The 19,843-nt window shown below is 46.5% G+C and overlaps 1 protein-coding gene across 1 annotated transcript in view; it reads right to left on the bottom strand.

Moving 5' to 3' along the window:
* LOC126545441 (uncharacterized) overlaps nucleotides 1–19,843 on the bottom strand; it is a 265,594-nt gene that overhangs the window by 22,274 nt on the left and 223,477 nt on the right. The window contains exon 4 of the mRNA XM_050193317.3: nucleotides 8,460–8,731. Coding sequence (XP_050049274.1) covers nucleotides 8,460–8,731 — 272 coding nt within the window. The remainder of the gene's footprint in view (nucleotides 1–8,459; nucleotides 8,732–19,843) is intronic.

The raw sequence follows: 19,843 nt of genomic DNA on the forward strand, positions 1-19,843 counted from the left end.
CCTGTACATTGTTTACGTGACCGTAAAGGATTTCACGAAAATATTTGCTCAGTTTATTTTCTTTCTTTAGGTTTTAGGGGTTCGTCTTACTTCAAGAGGATGTCGGTCATCGTCTGAGTTTTGTAATCCTATCATGGTCTTGTACGAGGCTGGGAGTTCACTTCTTTACTAGTTTTGCTGGAATGTTCATGGCGGCACAGAGAACCTGCCACATTAATGACGCGTTTTCCAAAACAATCCTTCGTTCAAAACAATTTCCAAAACAATTTCCTTCGTTCGCACCAACTATGGTAAGTAGTCATTACACTTTTAAGCTTTATCTCTGTGGAACACATTACCATTCCCTTTAAAATTGTTCAAAGCTCACAGATTTCGTACAGACAGTGGCGTAGCTAGGTCGTCTGGCACCCGGGGCCCATAGGTCTTCTGTCACCCCCCCCCCCCCCCCCCCCCCCGGGCGTAGCCGGCAGAAAGGGTGTCTTCAGGCGGATATGACACCCCCCCTCCCCCCACTGGCCACTTGCACCCCCACGGCCCCCCGGCCCCCCCTGTTGCTACGCCACTGCGTACAGAACTTAAACATTTTGTTTTAGCTTCCTCCGACTTTACCACATGAGTGTAGTATGAGTTGTATTATTAACTTTCACTTTGTTTCTCTATTTGTCTCCCGCATTTTTTTTTTCTTCTTAAGCTATTTTTGTGGTTTCACCTTTTGTTGACTAATCCGAAGCTTTGTTATTGTTTAATACATTCATCTGCTGCTTTTCTGTTCATTTATTGCCTTGTCTCCAAAAACCTTTATTATCGTAAATTTTACATGTTGCGATTGTTGTTTGCATTATTAATGCTAAACATCTTGCACAGGAGGTCCAATTTCCATTTCTAACTAGGGGACCTACTTTTCTATATACTTATGCTGTAATTATCCCCATTTTTGTCATGAATAAAACTGATTCTGATTCTAATTTGATTCTGATGCGTGGTTAGTCAAAGAACGCCTGTCGTCCACCATATGCGAGATGCAGTGGCGTAGCCAGAAATTTCGTTCGGGGGGAGCTCACAATGCAGCTCGGCCACCTCCTAAGAGGAAATATTAGGTCGGATGCTCCTATCTAAATACATGTAGAAGGAAAATTCATTTTTCTCGGCAACCACTTCACCAAATTTGATGAGGTTTGTTGAATTTAAAACAAAAACTTAAATTCTAGTGATTCTTTGTTTCCAATTTTCGATTTAGGTCGTCAATATTTTATTAAAAAGTGGCAAACATCAAAAATTTTCAGAAAACGAAAGAATGAAGCTTACAACTCTGTAAATCAGCAATGAAAATTGATATCACAATTCTGCAAATTGCACATAATAGTACATCTTCAGCGGACAAAATTGATGTTACACATGAGTCTCAAAAAATTAAGTATTATGGAAATAAGGCTTTTGCAGAACCCTTGTACATAACATAACCAATTCAAATAGACATATCGAATTTGTCCGCTTTGAATGGTGTAATGGATGCCGTTTACAGAACCACGATATCTGTTCTTGATAAGGACCTATTAAATTGTAAACTTCGTGCTTCTACTTTTTTTCGGAGTTTCGAATTTTTCAAAATATTTTAAACAAAGTTCGGGCCCTAAATCAAAATTCCGCTTCCAACAGACACTAGAATTTAACTTACTCTCTCAACTGCAACAAATTTCATTAAAAGCGATTCAAGAGTTATCTCAGAAAAGCGTTTCTGCGTTTTACATGTATCTGAATAGGCCGCGTCGGAGTTGGGCCCGAGCTAAAGCTTCCTCTTAAACAATTTGCCTAGGGATCAAATACATGAATAATAACTGTATTGTCATTACCAAAGATGCTGCAAACGAATTCTTGAACGCTACGCACTGTCAATACAAGCAAAATATGTATTTTTTCATTGAATATTATACTCGTATGTGCCAAAAATTGTGCCCAACATGACTGATGTCGATGCTTCCATGTTTCTGTCTACTTAGTAAGTAAAGAAAATATCACACGAACTTTAGAACTACATCAGTTCGAAACCAGCAAAGCAGTGCATGCCACTGATATGAAAAATGTAAAGCCCATGAAATGAACAAGTTGAGGACAAATATGGTAATGAAACTTTGTCATTCAAGATCCTTGTTTACATTCTTGTACATATGCAAGGGCCAGTGAAACATCTCAATGACGCTGTCATTTGTTCCAATGTATTACGCCGGAGCAGCTGTCACCGGTCATGTATCGTGAGTAATTGCAACGAAATTATAGTCGCAACAGAGAGCACGTATAAAAAGCAGGAGTTCTGCAGAATATACGAGGGCCAGTCAAATGAAAGTGAGCCAATGCGAATATATGACAGACGGGATACTTTATTTAAAAGTAGCCTCCATGAGCATTTAGACATTTGGCCCATTGACTAACGAGTCGCGTAATTCCCGTCTCATAAACCTCCTTGGGTTGTTGCTTCAAAACGTCTGCAACTGACTTTCACGTCATCGTCCGAGAGGAATCTGGTTCCCTTGAGCTGTTTTTTCGGCTGCCCCAAATTGTGGAAGTCGCAAGGCGACAGGTCTGAGCTGTAATGGCGGATGTTGCAGCGTTTCCCGCTTGAGCTTTGCCAGTCTTGTGTTAACCACATCAGCGACGTGTGGACGGGCATTGTCATTGAATGACCCCATTCGTCAATTTTTCACGTAGTTTGTTCTTGATTGCAACACGCAGCCGATCCGGCGTTTCACAATATCTGAAACAATTGATAGTCTCTCAAGATTTAGCAAATTCTATCAGTAATGGTCCATGACAATCGAAATATAAAAGTCAGCAACACCTTTCCGGCGGAAATGACGGCATTTGCTTTCTTTGGGGGTGGTGAATTCGAATGTTTCCATTGTAAGCTTTGCCGTCGTGTTTCAGGCTCGTAGTAGTGGCACGATGGTTCGTCTCCGATCACAATTGCAGACAAGAAATCGTCACCCTTATTGTGATACCGGATCAGAGCGTAAAGGCAGCGCCGAACTTCTCCGTACTCTGGCGGTGGTTCAAAATCTTTGACATCCATAGCGCACACAAGAGCTGATAACCGAGATGTTCATGAATTATGGCGTGAACGGTGACGGTGAACCGAACCGGGACTGATGTTCACATGCTCTGCCAGTTCATCGATGCTTATCCTCCGTTCCTGTGTCATCAGCTCATCAACCTTTTCAGTTTTGTTAGGAGTGATTGCACGATGGCTTTGGTGCGGTCTGGGATCGTCTTTGCAACTTTCACGTCCTTCTTTCAACCGTTTGTTCTAACGCTTGACAGTGGCCAATGAAACGCAATGTTCAATGTTCAATAGGATTAGTCAAGCTGCTGACGCAGCTTTCTTCCTCAAGACCTGTCCATATTCAAATGTATATTGTATATGGGAAATAAAGCACTTACTTACTTTACTTACTTTCTTTACTTACTTACTTTACTTACTTTACTTGCTTGCTTGCTTGCTTGCTTGCTTGCTTGCTTGCTTGCTTGATTGCTTGCTTGCTTGCTTGCAATGTACACGGCAGCCATACGGTCACTAATTTCTTTTTGGGAAACACCTTCAGCTGTCAAAAACATCACGGCACCACGCTACTCGACTTCTGTAGCGTCCGTTACCTCTCGCAACCATGCTCAACCCAGTGTATGTGCGCATTAAAGAACATTCATCCTCACACCTGCGTGTCACTTTTGTAGATGAGAGCTGCCTGTGTGCTACGCGCAGGCCTTGCAGATAATTAACAGAACCGTAATTGCGCAGGATGGGTGGGCTCACTTTCATTTCACTCGCCTTCGTACAATAGAAACGCGAAGATACAATGGAATATACAAATGCCAAGATACAGCTTGATAAAGGGCAAAAACGTGCCACTGGAAACAAAGTACTGCATACTTGCATACTGCAAGTATGCACAAAACCTCGCAACAAGATATCTAAACGTACGTATAAGTCTCCAATAAATCTACGTATCTAAGAAAAAGTCGCGGTATATGATGGGTCAAACAAGGCAAATAAACATGTTGCGCAATCACAGATTTACAGAATCCTAGATCCCTCCCCCATTCCATCCACTCCCCGCGATGTATCGCGCGCGACGGCAAGCGGCGCGCTTGCTCCTCACTTTTCTCCCTTGCGCACACAAGACTGAGCCACCATCGTCGGCTCATCCATTGCAGCCCCCCTTCCCCCTCCTTACGTGAATCGCACATACAGCATGCGGTGCGCGGTTATGATGTTATCGCGCTTGGACTTTATGCGGAACATGAGGGCGACGGCAACGGTAGGAATGCGCCTAGAGTGTCGATATAATTGCTATCGCAATAATATAATAAGAGTATCCGGCAGCTGAAGCATCCCATTGCCCATTACTTTCCGCAAAAGAAGAAACAGCAAAATCGAACTTTCACCATGCGACAATTCGCTGTGCTACAACAATGTCCTTTTCCTTTTGTGGGGCGGGGGAACCGAAATGCAGAAACGCAAAGGAAAGTATTTCCAGAATCGAACGCCTACTTTGGGCACCTAATTTGGCTACCGAAAGAATATCGAAGAAATCGTGAGACGTTTGGTCCACCTAGAACCATACGCATACTGCTCGGTATTCTACACCGGCTAGACAAGACTTTCTGGAGAGGTTGCGCTCAGGCGAACGCGGTGAAATCCATCGAGTCCCCACAGTGATGGCGGCCAGCGACCATTGTTTCTTTTTCTCGTCTTCTAGCTAGAAAGCGTCCAAAACTCGGCCAGGCGAAAATGCACTCGGCCAGAGAAAACCGAACGCGCACCGTAGTGCGCCGCGCGGTGGTCGGGGCAACACGAGAAAGACGCATGCGCTCTGGCTGGCTGTGGCAGCCCGCGGGTAGGGGAGAGAGAAAAAAAAATTGAAGAGGCTCAATGTGTCCTCGCGATTAAAAGTCAAGGTTGAAAAAATTAATAAGAACGTAGTTACCTTGGCTGGCTTTAGTACTAGTCTTCACTGGATGCTTTGGCGCAGGTGGAAAAAAATGTTCATATTTTTTTATGTGACATGACGGCACGAATGAACCGCCACAATGATTCTTCTCATCGGGCCTCGCTGCGGGCTTTGTCAACTTGTCTGATAGTGTGTTGATTTGGCTTGCCTCGTTGTATGGCCCGATGTACGACTTTGAAAAAGTTAATGAACCTTTGGCGTCAAATATTTATGGGAACATTAAACTTACAAAGTTCCGCAATTGAAATCTAAAGCACACGTTTGGAAATGTCAATGCACCTTCCACATCAAAAGTTTATGAGAACTTTATACCCATAAAGTTTCGGAATTGACATCCACGCGCTCCGTAGATACCATGGTACAGTGTAGATTCCGCGCCCTCTGCGAAACGCCCGGCTAGCCCGTTCGCCATCAAAATGTCCTTGAAACTTTGTGCTCGGATGGGGCTGCTTGCGCTCTGTGACTCCCGGTGCATGGGCGTTGCTGCGAAATCCAGCGCGAGTTCGCAATTTTTGCGGTGAAATGGCTTTTCGAGCGTGAAAAAGACGTTCTAGACAAAATCCAGAATGATTTCCGGCGCCGGTGTTTGCTTTGGTCGGCGGTGCATGGACAGCACGAAAAAATTTCGGGGGGGACTGAAGCCCCATAAGCCCCCCCCCCCCCCCCCCCCCTGGCTACGCCCCTGGCGAGATGTTTGCTCTTGGGAAGGACCGGGCCATCTGGCTAGGAAAAATCAGTACCCATTAGGAACCCCGAAGCCCTTTCGATGGCAGCAGGATTTGAGCCCGGCGTTTCCGACACTCATGGTGGACATCCTGTCTGTTAAGGCCTATTTGTGGCTCCTATGTGTGTAAAGATTCTCATACGTAAGTTCGAAGGAAATGTGACCGTAAAAACATTTTTTAGCAATCCTTCCTACCGGCTCGCCGTTAGTTCGGTACTGTGTTAGGCACTATTCTAGCCGTCAGTGTAAAGTCGACAAACAACTTACGAGAAAGGTTACAAAAGTTCACCATCATCATCATTTATGCCCACTGTAGGACGAAGCCCTCTCCCTGCGATCTCCATTTACTACTGTCCTGAGCCAACCGATTCCAACTTGCACCTGCAAATTTCCTAATTTCATCACCCCACCTAGTTTTGTGCCGTTTTCGACTGCGCTTCCCTTCTCTTGGCACCAATTCTGTTACTCTAATGGTCCACCGATTAGATATCCTACGCTTTACATGGCCTTCCCAGCTGCATATTGAAAAATTGATGTCAATTAGAATATCGGCTATCCCCGTTTGCTCTCTGATCCACACCGCTCTCTTCCTGTCTCTTAACATTACGCCTAACATTTTTCGCTCCATTGCGTTTTGCACGCTCCTTAAATCGTTGTCGAGTTTCTTTATTAACCTCCAAGTTTCTGTCCCACATGTTAGCAGATGTAGACTGCGGTGATTGTACACCTTTCTTTTCAATGATAGCAGTAAGCTCCCAGTCAGGATCTGGCAATGCCTACCGTGTGCTCTTCAACCCATTTTTATTCTTCTGTAATTTTTCTTCTCATGGTCAGGGGTAATTGACCTATGAGTAATTGACCAAAATAAACGTACTCCTTCACAGACTCTTGAGGCTGACTGGTGGTCCTGAACTCTTGTTCTCTTGGCCGGCTATTGGTCATTATCTTTGTCGTCTGCATAATAATCTTCAACTCCACTCTTATATTCTCCCTGTTAAGATCCTCAACCATTTCTTATAACTTGTCCCCAGTGTTGCTGAACACGACAACGTCATCTGAGAATCGAAGGTTGCTGAGATATTCGCCGCTGATCCTTACTTGAATAGCTTGAATACTTCTCCCTAGCAAGCAGTGAATATCATTTGAGATATTGTGTCTCCCTGCCTCATCCCTTCATTGATAGGTAACTGTCTCCTTTTCTTGTGGAGAACCAAGGTAGCTGTGGAATATGTGTAGCTATTTCCCAAGGTATTCACGTACACCCTGCACTCATTGATTACGTAATGCCTCTGTGACTGCTGTTATCTCTACTGAATCAAATGCTTTTTCATAATCTATGAAAGCCATATAGAGAGGTTGATTGTACTCTGCAGATTTCCCGTTTTCCTGATTGATGACATGGATGTGATTTATTGTAGAATATACCTTCCTGAAGCCAGCCTCATGTGGCCCTTCTTCTACTGGAAATTATCTTGGAGAATATTTTATAGAATACTGAAAGCAAGCTAATAGACCTACAATTTTTCAGTTCTTTAACGTCTCCCTTCTTGTGGATTAGTATAATGTTGTCATTCTTCCACTTCTCTGGTACACTTGAAGTCGTGAGGCATTGTGTGTAAAGGTCTACAAGGTATCCAAGCGGGATGTCTCCTCCATCTTTGATTAAATCGACACAAACTGCGTACATTTTAAACAGGTGTGGTGACTATGACATCCACGCAGAGACCTTGTTCTCTATATTGTGTTAGTTCAGCCAGCTCGGCATTGAAGCTGACATGACTGGTACGATCATGTCAGCTGCAATGACAGCTCTAATGACGGCGCTTGCGGTTCTTCATGGGCTCTAATTATTTTTCGTTCTGTGTTTGTTTCCAGTCTTATGGTCACCACTGATAGCTGCTTACACCGTGAGCCAGTGGTTGTACACGAGTCTTAACATCGACAGATTTATTATAACGGTCATTAGGTACTTGCATATTCCGTACTGAGACTGCCTAACTTGAGCTCGGTGAGACTGACAAATTGGTTCGCATGATTTAAAGCACGAGATTTTAAAGAACTATTCAAATATCATCGGTACTTTTTAGACTTTCAACCCGAGTAAATTAATAACCACATCGAATTGTCCGACGTCAAATAAGCGTCAGTTCGTCGCACAATCTCACGATAATAACTATGACGTATGCTTCTACCAAACATTGCCCAGTATATTTAGACAGTATGTTTCAATTCAGATGCGGAACTTTACTCTTTACACTTCATCGTTTATTTGTGGCGTAAAGCCCAACAAAGAAAGTGAAAAGGAAAGGCACCATGCATGGAGAGAGAGAAGAAGAAGAGGTAGAGAAAAAAAAAAGGTACGCTCTGATCATAACTCAGAGAAGCAACGTTGAAACCTACAGCCTCGCTCGCTTTTGATAAAATCGATGATGCTAGGCTGGGATCATCTTGCAGTAGCAAGAGACGGTGTTTGTCTCACGCAATCTAGGAACTTCTTGTTTTCAAGCACACATCGGGTTCAGCTGCAGGTCCTGAGTTTTGCGGCTGATCAGTGACAAGACCTCAATGCACGCTTCCACGTCTTCAAAGGAGGATGAGGGAGGGACCTAAGAAAGGGACGCGGGGAGCTACGCCTTCGAGGAGCACTGCGCACTTGAGCTCGTCGATCTGCTCAACCGGCAGGCCGGACTACCACCACCGGCGGGGCCAATTTTACGGACAGAGCGAGCGCTCACCGGGCGGCGACTCGGCCGGAAAGAGTCCGACCACGTGGCAGCGGCAGGTGAAGCGCAGTCGGCAACGGTGGCGCTTGTGGTCGAGCAGCTTCTGCAGGCCCGGAAACACCTCCCGGCAGTTGCCGCAGATGAGGATGTCCGGCTCGGCGTACGTGTGCAGCTTCTTCTTGGCAACACCCTTGTTGCCGCCGATGGCGCTGGCTGGCCGGAAAGCGAGCGGCTCGGTGCGGGCGCGCTTCACCGGGGAGCCCAGCTGCCGGGGGGTGGCGAACCTGCGAGGAGCACGTAGCGCCGCGACAGCGAGAGCACTGCGTCAGCTCGGCGAAATGTCGTTAACCGCGCGCTTCTGGCCACTGCTAGAAGAGCGCGTCCTGATTAGACAGCATGTGCGTGGGTGGCGAAAGATTTAGTGGTTGTGCTAAAGCAACAAGAGTCCTATTCTGCAGTTTCTTCGCTTTGACACGCTCTTCCAGGCACTCCCCGGATTTCCTTTCTTTCTTTTTTTTTTGTTTACTACATTTAGACACACTATTGGTTCCCCGCTTCCGGCTAACATTGCTTTGCAGTGGGCGAACAAAAGGATTCTGCACTGCTCCAAACGCGCTCTAGCGAGGACTAGCACGGGCGTCAGTGATGTCGCCGAGACCAGCGAAAGCGCTGGTGACCTTTCGAACAGTTACAAGTCATCCTATTCGCCCGCTGGAAAGCGCACAGCTCGACTCCACGTCCAGTCACAGAGATATATTGCGTGCAAAGGCTGTTCCTTCTGGAACTTGAAATAGGATGACCTCATTAATCATACTGAGATGAAAGAAACAGCAGGAGAACAAGGAAGAAAAAAAAAAAAAAGAAGGGACACAACACTGTTCTCCTTGCTTGTATCTTTATGTTATCTTACTTTTCGTTTTATTTTGTTGTGCACCAACTACACAAAGTTGTCACAGAGTATATATGGCCGAAATGAAATTTTACAACGTGTGGGATGCAACGACCACACACCTTCTACCCTTCATATTTCACTGCTCTATACGCGTGTCGACGAACGCGCTTCTGGTGGCGGGCTTGCTAAGTGCACCCGGGAAAGCAGGCAGCCGTCCGCCGTAGTTTTCTGGGTCGTAGTTCGAGTATCTCTGTTTTATTACCGTTTTCGGAGCGAAATAAGCAGCACCCGTCTCATGTGCGTGGTGTCCAAAACTTCAAGGCATATCGAAGAACAATTGCTGCGCGGTGGGGTGCTGAAATACCTGAAGAATCTTGCCCGCGAAACGGTTCTAATTCCCCGCGAGGCCTCATCAGCGGGAACAACGGCAGCAATGGACCACCGCCGTTCGACTGGAAATTTCTCGTTCTCACGCTTTCTTTTGTCATGGGCTCTTGTTGAACTCGATCATGTTTGCACGGGTAAGCGACGTACTTCTGAATGGCACTTGCCGCTACCACGGACTGCCGATTCTTTACCGTGTTGCTCTAGCTAGGGTGCAGGACTTTACGAGTGCATCGTGTTGTGTGTTAAAGCTCCTGAGGCTTGCAAAAACTGATTTTGTTGCTTTTATGCGGCCCGGTAAATTAGTCGCACTAGCTTTCACGCAGCTCATGTTTTGGATTTAATTTATGCATGGCTTTGCGCATGCTGAACTGTTGCTAGTTGCTTCATGCAGAACTGTTGATTTTTTTAAGTACCAGGACCTGACTTCGCCTCGTTGCTGCTGTGTTTTATCTGAATGATTATAGGCAAGCGCTTTTTTAACAAACAGCTTCGTTCTTTTCGTCCGTGAATATCTTCAGTATTGTGGATGCTTGAGACATATTATCATTATTATTATTTACACACTCTCAAGGCCCGAGGGCATTCAGATAGGAGTGAGGAGTACATATGAAGTCGTTGGCAATCTCCTTGAAATTAATGGTGTCACATATGGCAGCGATGGAATGCGGGAAGGTGGTGGTGAACGTTATGCACGGAGGCAAGCTTTCTGGTAGCAATATGGCCTCTTTCGTGGGCCGCGATGCCGCGGAGGCGAGCGCCATCTGGAGGTGTTGCAAGGAACCGGGCGCGTGGCCAGTTTATGAATGGTAGAAACGCTGGAAAAGGGGTTAGTGTTAGAGTTTTCGCGTAACGGAATAATGTTTTCTCGTGTATTGAAATTACAATCCGATGCTATCATGTTTCTAGGTTGTGCGTAATTCGTACTTTACGATTTTTCTGACGTATTTTACTTTGAGAAATTCAATTAGTTCAGTAACTTCTTTCCGCTAGACGGAGGGTCTGCGTGGTTGGGCATACACGGAGGTTTGCACGGTTCGGAACTACTTTTGCGCAGACGGCAGATGACGCTGGACGTGGGACGCCGACGCTGTAATTTACGGGGCCGTGAACGCTATCGCGTTAAACTTAATCCAGAGATTCCCACTAAGACGTACCTCATAATCGAATCGTAGTCATAATAATAATATTTAGCCTTTCTGCTATACGCTCGACGTCATGCCGTCGCCGCAGTCGTCGAGTTGTCATCGCCGGGCCAACACCTGAATCTAATTTTTATAATTTTCGCCATCAGTATGGTGAGGACGACGCTGTGCCCACACATGCACACATACAAAAAGAAGTAAGGAGAAACAATTACAATTACATACAATTACCAGTGTTTCTAGAACCTTGGACCAATCACATAATATTATTTTTCATCATGCACACAAAAAAAGCGAGACAAGAAACGTTTCAGAGTTCTTTGCCGTACCCTGTCAACGGGGCTTGTTTTCACGAAACTTGACAACCGGCGAACGGCATGATGCGCAATACCGTAAGGAATGATGCTCAATGCCGTAAGGGCTTGATGCTCAATTAATACCGTAAGGCTCCAGTTATCTTGGAGAAGATTTCTGAATGCGGAAGCTGGAGCACGTTTTCTTATGCCCTCTCTTTCCCCACTGTCATCGCAACCCCCATCGCTACCAGGGTACGGTATGCTTCAGCATCATCAGTGTTCCGCATATAGCGGGCGCACCACAATGCGTGTGAAAATTTTTGTTTTCTACCTAGCACACCCATTGTACCCAGTGCTCAAGTGATTTTTCTTTACACACTTCTGTTGATTCATTAAGAATGTAACTTACGGTTGTCGTGCCAACGTTCTCTGTTAGATACAGATACCTACACAAGCATTTCTATTGTATACATGCTGTCGCACGTAAAACGGAAGAAATCCCTGTAGCGTGGCATTCTTTCCCACAAGGGCACATTTTGTCGATAGGTCAACATTTGCGAACTCTCGCGCGTGCGCACGCTTGCAGAACTCTTCAGTCATGTCTGAAGAAACATGTAGAATATATAACATATAATAATAAGAAATGTAAAGAGATGTAAAGAACATGTGACGGTATGTGACGAACGAATATTCAACTAGAGGTGTGCTTATAACTTTCGTAACGTACAAGACATGACGTCTTTATTGCTGCGTTCTCTCTAATTAAAAGCAACGAGATAGGGTCTAGTAAAAGCGCGTATATATATATGTAAAAATAAAGAGAGAGACAAAGAAAGGAAAAGCAAGGAATGAGGGGAGGTAACGGGGAGGGTGAGCGGAAACCAACACTGGTCATAAAATAATTCGGAGTCAGAGACCCGTGTGTCGAATGGAATGCAGTTTGCTCCCCCACCCCGTGCTCCCGCTGGTTTTTGTTCTCACCTTTGCATTCATTCGTTAGCTTTGGGCATTATTTTTAAAGCATTCTAGTAGCCCGTACTTTGAACCCCGTAGAAATCTCGCGAAAGTTAATTGCGCATAAAATGGGTCCACCGTGACAACAAAATTTATATCGCACATCGGCCGGATCCCAGCGCGGCAAAAGCAGGGCGAACTCACGCAATAAAAGAATTAAAATAGCAACAAAATGGGAAGAAGCAAGGAGATGGCGGGAAGAAAGGAAAGTAAAAAGGAAAGGAAACTGCCCCTATTTTGTCTCCATACCCTTGGTTAATGTCCCGCATGCACGGGAAGCCTGGTGGTCGCGCGAAATGTCGCCAGAAGAATCAAAAGAAAGAACGAAAGAGGAGGTGGAGTCTGGAGAATGAAATAAGTATGAAATTAAAGCTCTCGCCACGGTTTCGGTGCTCCAACGACAGCGCTTGCTTTCAGTTTTCATCGTTTGACTTTTGCGCATGTGTTTGTGCGCGCGTGCGTTCGGGACAGGGAAGTGTGAACGCATGGGCAGTTGGCAGTCACCCGCCTCCCCAGGCAGCGACATTATATACGTAAAAAACAAAAAGAGAATGGAAGGTAGAGCGAAGCTGACAAAATGGACAGAAAGGGCACGCGGTGGGAGCCAGCGATTAGAAGCGTAACGGAAGCGAATGAAAATAAAATGACAACGGCAGCAGCGCGTGCACACAAACGCGCGCACGCGGCGAGCTGGCGTGGAGCAAGCAACCTGGAAAAAACGGCTCCGTTTCGAAGGAAGCATGCACCGCAGCCGTAAAAACGGGGGGCTGCGGCAGCCAAGATTGTTAGCGGCCACTGATACGGAGGCCGCGGGAACGCGTCCGAGCGTGCGGCGGCGACGCACCGGGTCGTGCGCGCTTAGAACAGCCAAGCCTCCTAAACGCCCCCATATTTCACGCTGGCGCGAAGCTCGACCACCGCGAGCTCGCTGGGAGAAAGCGAACAAGAAGGGGACGAAAGTGACGCAAGCAGTAGCCAGAAAACAAGGGGGGGAAAATAGCACAAAGGAGGGCGACGAAGAAAACCTTTCTGAAGGAGCAAAACTGCCACTGTTTTCGTGGTTCAGGGCTTTCCTTTTTTCTTTCTCTCGACGTCGTTTTGGTTCTTGTCTTTTAGCTGTGCGCCGCGTCTTCCACGCAAGGACGCGCTGCCGACCCTCCTTATATGCGCGCCATTCAGCGCGTTCATTTCCATGGCCGCAGTATACGAGTGCAGCGACTGCGAGAGTAAACAGGCCTTTGTTCTTCAACTTTGTTCTTCGAAACTGTGCGCGGGCCATTTTCGCCCTCTCTTTGGAGCTCGGAACAGCGACGCAATGCAGCCAGGACGCCGGTTTAAGCGCCGCCGTCCTCCTGAGGTGGGCGCGGACGTGGCGGGCGCACGCGAGCAAGTCGTGCGCCCGTCACCACGTCGACGGTGAATCGCTCTGTGATCGGAGAACGGCAGATTCGTTCCTCCAAATTCTTTTTTCGAGAAGTGCATGGTGGACCGCTCACCATAGCGCTACGCACGATTAAGAAAGTTTTCAAGTATGCCGTACAGGCTGTACCGACCATCGTCTTGGTACACTTCATGCCGTAGACCATGCTAAAGCTTTTGCCTTTGCCGTTATCGATTGATGAACAAGCAGCAGCGTTGCCAACCTTTGGTGCTACTTTATCTCGATAACAAAATTTCAAAATTTGTATAGCCTTTCGAAAAAACAAAACAAAAAACTAGCGTCATATGTGGGATGTTGTTACGACATGATTTTCGTTCTAGTACAACTTCAATGTGATTACACTTACTGATTAATACGAGCCACACATATATTGGAATGATGGGCGCTGGTGTTTAAGCACACAAAAAACTCATTACCACGATGCGCTACGAAGCGACACCACGGTACATTTCAATTTCTTTTTTGCAATGTAGAGGTACTGATATGTTCTGAAGACGTCTTTTAGAGCGCAGCTCTTTGGCGTCCGTTCCTGGGTTTCGCGTCGTCGTCGGCGTTGTCGTCGGCCTCGTAACCAGCTCCGCCCCCCTTTCATCCCCCCAGCGCTAGCAGCGACCGACTGATACCGCTGGATGCCGCTGACGCCGCTAGAGAGTCAAGATAACGTGACTGCATAGAACACCGTCGCCGCCATGCAGAAAGAGGAGGAAAAAAGGGTCCCCCCCCCCCCTGTTCTTGTGTGGCGGATAGGGTGCTCTTCAGTTGCCGACGCGCCGGTTATTTCACGTAGGCCCCGGCACGTCGACGAATACGTGACCACCTTCCCACGGCTAGACCTGGTTCTTAGCGCTGCGGAAGCGAGGGTATCATATTGTTTGTGTCGGCATCGGCGGCGTTGTCCCTGAAACCAACTCCGCAGCTGGGGTTGACTCACTATCGGCGTCAGCGGCATCAGTCAGTCGCTGCTATCTCTTCCCTCCTCCCTTTATCGTGTTGTCCGCTTGCTGCGCGCGCTTCTGCCCCCATCGTTTGCCGCTGGGTGTACACGCCGCCCCCCTCCCCCCTCTTCCTGCGAGTCTCCGGTAGTCAAAGCGCCGGCTCGAACTTAATTCCTTTCTTCGCTCCTCCTCCAATGCAACCCCCTGTGCGGTGGCAATCAGAGAGCCAGATCGGTGGCGGCGGATCTGTATATGTGCACCGCCCGAGCCGAAATTGCCGCTGCCGTTCGCCCTGTGCGGTGGCATTTGCTGCGCTCAAATTTCGCATTAGGAAGTAACGTAATCGTCGGTAATTTTTTTTTTCTTTTCTCTCTCTCTTTTCTGAACCGCAGGAAGTTCTTGGCTATACATTAGTATAGCTTGAAATGAGCTAGCATTATTGAACAAGATATAGAAATACTAAATGTGCTTTGTTGTTGTTATGTATTAAATTATGAGATACTGAGAAAATGGGCCACCGAGGGGCCAACTATTCCAAACAACAGAAATAAACCCCAGCTACTAAGAAATGTAAAGAAAAAACAAAACGAAAAAGCGAACGCAGAAAGAAAAAATATCAAATGAGTAACACATCTCATATAAAAGGCATAGAATGCTACACTATAAAAGTCCTTTTCAATGAGTTCTTGATTTTAAACAAAATTCCTGAAAGAACTGAATAAGACCTTTAGGTGTATGACTGTGTTCCTATAGCTGCCATAACTGTCAGTTGGCCATGTAACGTTGCAACAGGTTAAGTTCCAAAGGCCAGGCGACCACCAGTTGCAAGTTAAAGTGATGTTAAAGCTTAAGTTAAAGTTATCCTGCACGGGCAGAAGGAGTAGGGGGATAAAAAGAACAAGAGAGCGGCAAAGAACTTGAGGCACTTAATGCCTTGAGTGCCGAAACCCGTTTGGACCAGTGTTCTAGAAATTTTTCCTCTGTCAAAGAGCGAACGTCCAGTTTTTCGAGGGCGGTCGCGAGCACTTTTCTTGCCACATTGTAACGGGCACAGTCACAGAGGAGCTGCTTGACGATCTCCTCGCAGCCACAGTTGTTGCAAGCAAGGCTTTCGGCAATTCCAATGCGGAAGGAATAGGCGTTCGTGAATGGCACGCCGAGACACAGGCAGCAAAGAAGTGTTGCTTCCGCGCGAGGTGTCCCTGGTGAAAGAGGAAGTTGCAGGCGTGCATCCAACCTGTAGAGACGTGCGTTGGTGAATACACTGCTGTTCCACAGAGTCTGTGCAAGCGCTCGTGCGAGGGAGCGAAGCCTTGTCGATGCATCTGTTCGCGACAGTGGTATTGCTATAATATGGCCACCATCGTGGGCCGATCGGGCAGCGTCACCCACACTGTGATTTCCCGAAATTCCGCAGTGGCCCGGTATCCAGTGGTAGATGATGATGCGCTCCTTGTCGATTGCGTGGTGGGAGAGTAGTCGGATGTCTGCGACTAATTGCACGTTAGGTCCGTGGTTGAAAGGGGACAGCAGACACCGGAGAGCTGCCTTCGAGTCACAAAAGATGGACCATGACTGTGACGATTTGTGACCAATAAATTCCGGAGCAGCACGGATAGCTCTGCAGCCGTCGATGATGTAATGCGAGAAGTCTTGAATTTGATGGTGACAGATTTTGCGGGAATTACCACTGCTCCAGCTGAACTTTTGTATGAAACAGAACCGTCCGCGTGAACGTGGATGCATTCTCGATGCTTCTCATGTAGGAATGAAAGCACAGTTTGCTTGAGGGCGAAAGTTGACATCTCCGTTTTCTTTTTTGATGCCGGGAATGACAATGCTTGAAGTGGATGCAGGCAGCACAGTGGTCGTGCTACAGGTGTGGAATTTCATGGTTCCATGGTTGGCGGCAATAATCCTGCTAAACGCTGAACGAGGTCGAGCGGCAGCAAGGGAGGGGAGATGATGCGATAGAAGTCGGACGAAGTGCTTGATGTGCATCCATAAAGCGTCGACTTGAATGGACGTATTGATGGGGTGGTCATGCCCGATGACTATTTTTGCTGAGATAGATGCACACCTGGTAAGCACCTGGAATGAATACCTGGGACATAGTCGCAGAGCTTGTGCTTGCACGGACTAGAGGGTACGGAGCTTAGTCCTACTGGTCCCAGCCAGTACAGGTGAGCTATAGGAGACCCAGAAGCAGTGCGTCTCCCAACCCCATCTCTTTCCCGTGAGAAATGTGAGAATATGGGTTTCATGGCTAGCTTCGTTTTTTGGTAGGAGACATGAGGACTCCAGGAGAGGTCTCGATCTATTATCACTCCTAGAAAGCGGTGCGTCTCCTCGTAGCTAATGACTGTGCATTAATTCTGACGAAGTATGGTATTGCTTTGCGCGTGAAAGCGACCATAAAGCACTTCTCGGAGGACAACTCCAGACCTCGCGCTCAATGATAACCTGATGTTAGCGTGGCAGTTTTTTGAAGTCTGGCGCGCACCCGGGGACGCGTCACTCCTGATGACCAAATGCATGCATAAAGTGAAGCGAAGTGAAGTGAAGTTTATTTTCCTTCTTGTTACAAAGCAGGAAGCCGGGGCTGAAGGCTGAAAGACCTGACGAAGGCCTCGGCTCCCTTGTGCAGATAGACACATGGACGACACATCATCTGCATTGATCGAAACATGGACGGATTGAGGAAGGAAATGAGCAAGGTCGATGAGCACGAGGTTAAATAGAGTGGGACTCAAGACTCGACCTTGTGGCACGTCACCATCCTCTGTTTGCACAAAAAATTACCTGCCCTTCAAGTAGCTGAATTTTCATAGAAAAACAAGGCCACCTAGCCCTACATCGCCGAAGGCATTACATAACAAAATAAGTATGAGACGATAGGCAAAACGAGAACAAGGTGAAAGCAGGAGCCAACGTTTCGACAAGTGGACTTGTCTCCCGCCTTTCCCGTGTTGTCCCAAAATAAGTATAACTAATTTTTCACGCACACCTAGCAATATGCAATATAGGACGAGTTCACACAGATGTCCTAAAATATAAGAAACACAAATCAAATTCTAATGGTTTTAACTTGTATAACAGTAGTATGCAATAATTACATGCGAAAAAGTAGAGAATTGTTTCCATAATGACAATTACAAATCATCATACAGGTTAAAGAGCGGCGATCAGCACCCAGTGCACGACCTTACAACAACATGTATACGAAATAGTGTTTCAGTTCCGTTAATGCAAAGCACGACATAGTCAAGAGTTGGACGGAATACCGTCTGGACAGGTAAAGCATTGTTAGAAAATGAAGCAGGTCACTGACCAAGGTCAAAACAAAAATAAAATGACGTTTCGGAATCTGTACGGATCCCTTGTTCACAATGGAATGTCAGGTAAGGACAAGGTTCTTAAATAGCGTTCAGCACGTGACACAAAGTTCGGAAGTACATGTAGTTTAGAGTGCCAGATGATCTATTGACTGTGTTATTTGTCGTTTGAATTATTAGTAATTCGAGATAAGACCTCGCTGTCAAGTTTTTCTCTGTGGTCACAATACGCGGGTTGTTCCAATTTATCTCGTGACCCATCTTCTCGGCATGCTCTGCGAGGGCATTTGTCACTGTGGGGCTTTTGGCGACATCATTCTTGTGCTCTTTGAGACGCCTGCAGAAATTTACGCTTTCGTCAATATACACCGATTCGCAATCGGCGCATGGAATCTTGTATACCACGCCAGGAAAACGTGCCCGAGGAAGACGATCATCGTTTTGCGCACTCATGTCTTCGAATTTCTTTCGGCGACTTCCAAGAGCGGCTCTTTGACACTTACACCTCCGCTGTACATCTGGGACAAACATCGCAACCCCCTTTACCTCTTCAGCTCTTCGGGACGCTGTGCATAGTGCAGCTTGTTATTGCCTTTCATATCAATGTGCTCCTGTATATCACCGACTACACAGGAACTCGTTTACTCTCCTTGGCTGCCCTCGATCGTCCTTGATATCCCGCACGCGTGACGTTTCTCCATTATATTAATATTCCTTGTTATTTCTACCACGTGAAAAGAAGCAGCCATCGCTATTATAAGGCGACTAAATCTCTCTCTCTCTCTCTCTCTCTCTCTCTCTCTCTCTTATTTTCAATTTAGTGTTGGAACAGGACACGCACACTGCGCCACTTGGAATTATGGGCTGCAAGCGAAATTTTATTCTACAAGACGGGGCGCGAATCCTTATAGTGAACCAACAAACTTAGTGCGGCCCACTGGAGCCGTTTTCTGCTTGAGGCACGGCCAGCCAGCCACGCACGCCCGCGCTCTCTACGCACGATAATCATCGAGCAAATCTTGCGTGTCTTATGCAATCACTTTTGAGCAGCCAAGGGCTCCTTTTGAAAGGCGCGCTTTGTTGCGTGGTTGGTGCCTCGAATCTGTGAACGCTCTTTGTTAGCGCTCTCCGCATGTAGCGCGCCAAACCGCAAGTAGCCAAAGTTATCCCGTACACCCTCTGGACCGCACCCTGGGTCCGAGTCTGTAAATAGCTTCGTCTGTGTGCGTCTTTGTGCCGCAGTGCGCGAGCGTACACTGCGTAGTTTAAAGATGCTTCATCGCCTGTAGACTAACTCTCATTAAATGCTCCTCTCCCACCACGCAGGCATTTATTTTGGGGTTTATTTCAAGACTGGAAGGCTCATAAAGCTGTTCTGGAATTCCTTTCACCTTCGGGACTCGACCCTGGTCTGTATAGTGCTCTTATTGTGTCTGCGCGTGATGCGAGGTGTGGCACTGCGCCTTTCTTCTTTCCTTCTCGTATTCCTCCTCATCGAGCGCGCAGGCCTGAGGTGTCCCTTACGGCAGGCAATCGCTATAGCCTGTTCTTTTGTTATTCATTTTGTTTGGAGTTGATACAATTCCTATAAATAATAATAATAATAATAATAATAATAATAATAATAATAATAATAATAATAATAATAATAATAATAATAATAATAATAATAATAATCGAGATAAAGTGTTCAAGATCTTCCAACAGGAGCTAAAAGCGTCACTAAGGAAAGAAAAGGAAAAGGTAAACAGCAAGTGCTTTCACCGCTACTAAACATTATTTCATGGTGTAAGCACCTTAAGAAGGTACGCGCCTGAGTTTCCATCGCAAGAATTCGTGTAAAAAGTGCAAGAACCAAAAGCGTTTCAAGTGATTAAAAAAAAGGCGGCTATCGTTGCAGGGCTGTAGAATACGCAACGCGGTAAAATGAACGCAATACGTCCTCGCTCACCCG

Source organism: Dermacentor andersoni, chromosome 1 (genome assembly GCF_023375885.2).
Source record: "Dermacentor andersoni chromosome 1, qqDerAnde1_hic_scaffold, whole genome shotgun sequence".
Taxonomy (NCBI): Eukaryota; Metazoa; Arthropoda; class Arachnida; order Ixodida; family Ixodidae; genus Dermacentor; species Dermacentor andersoni.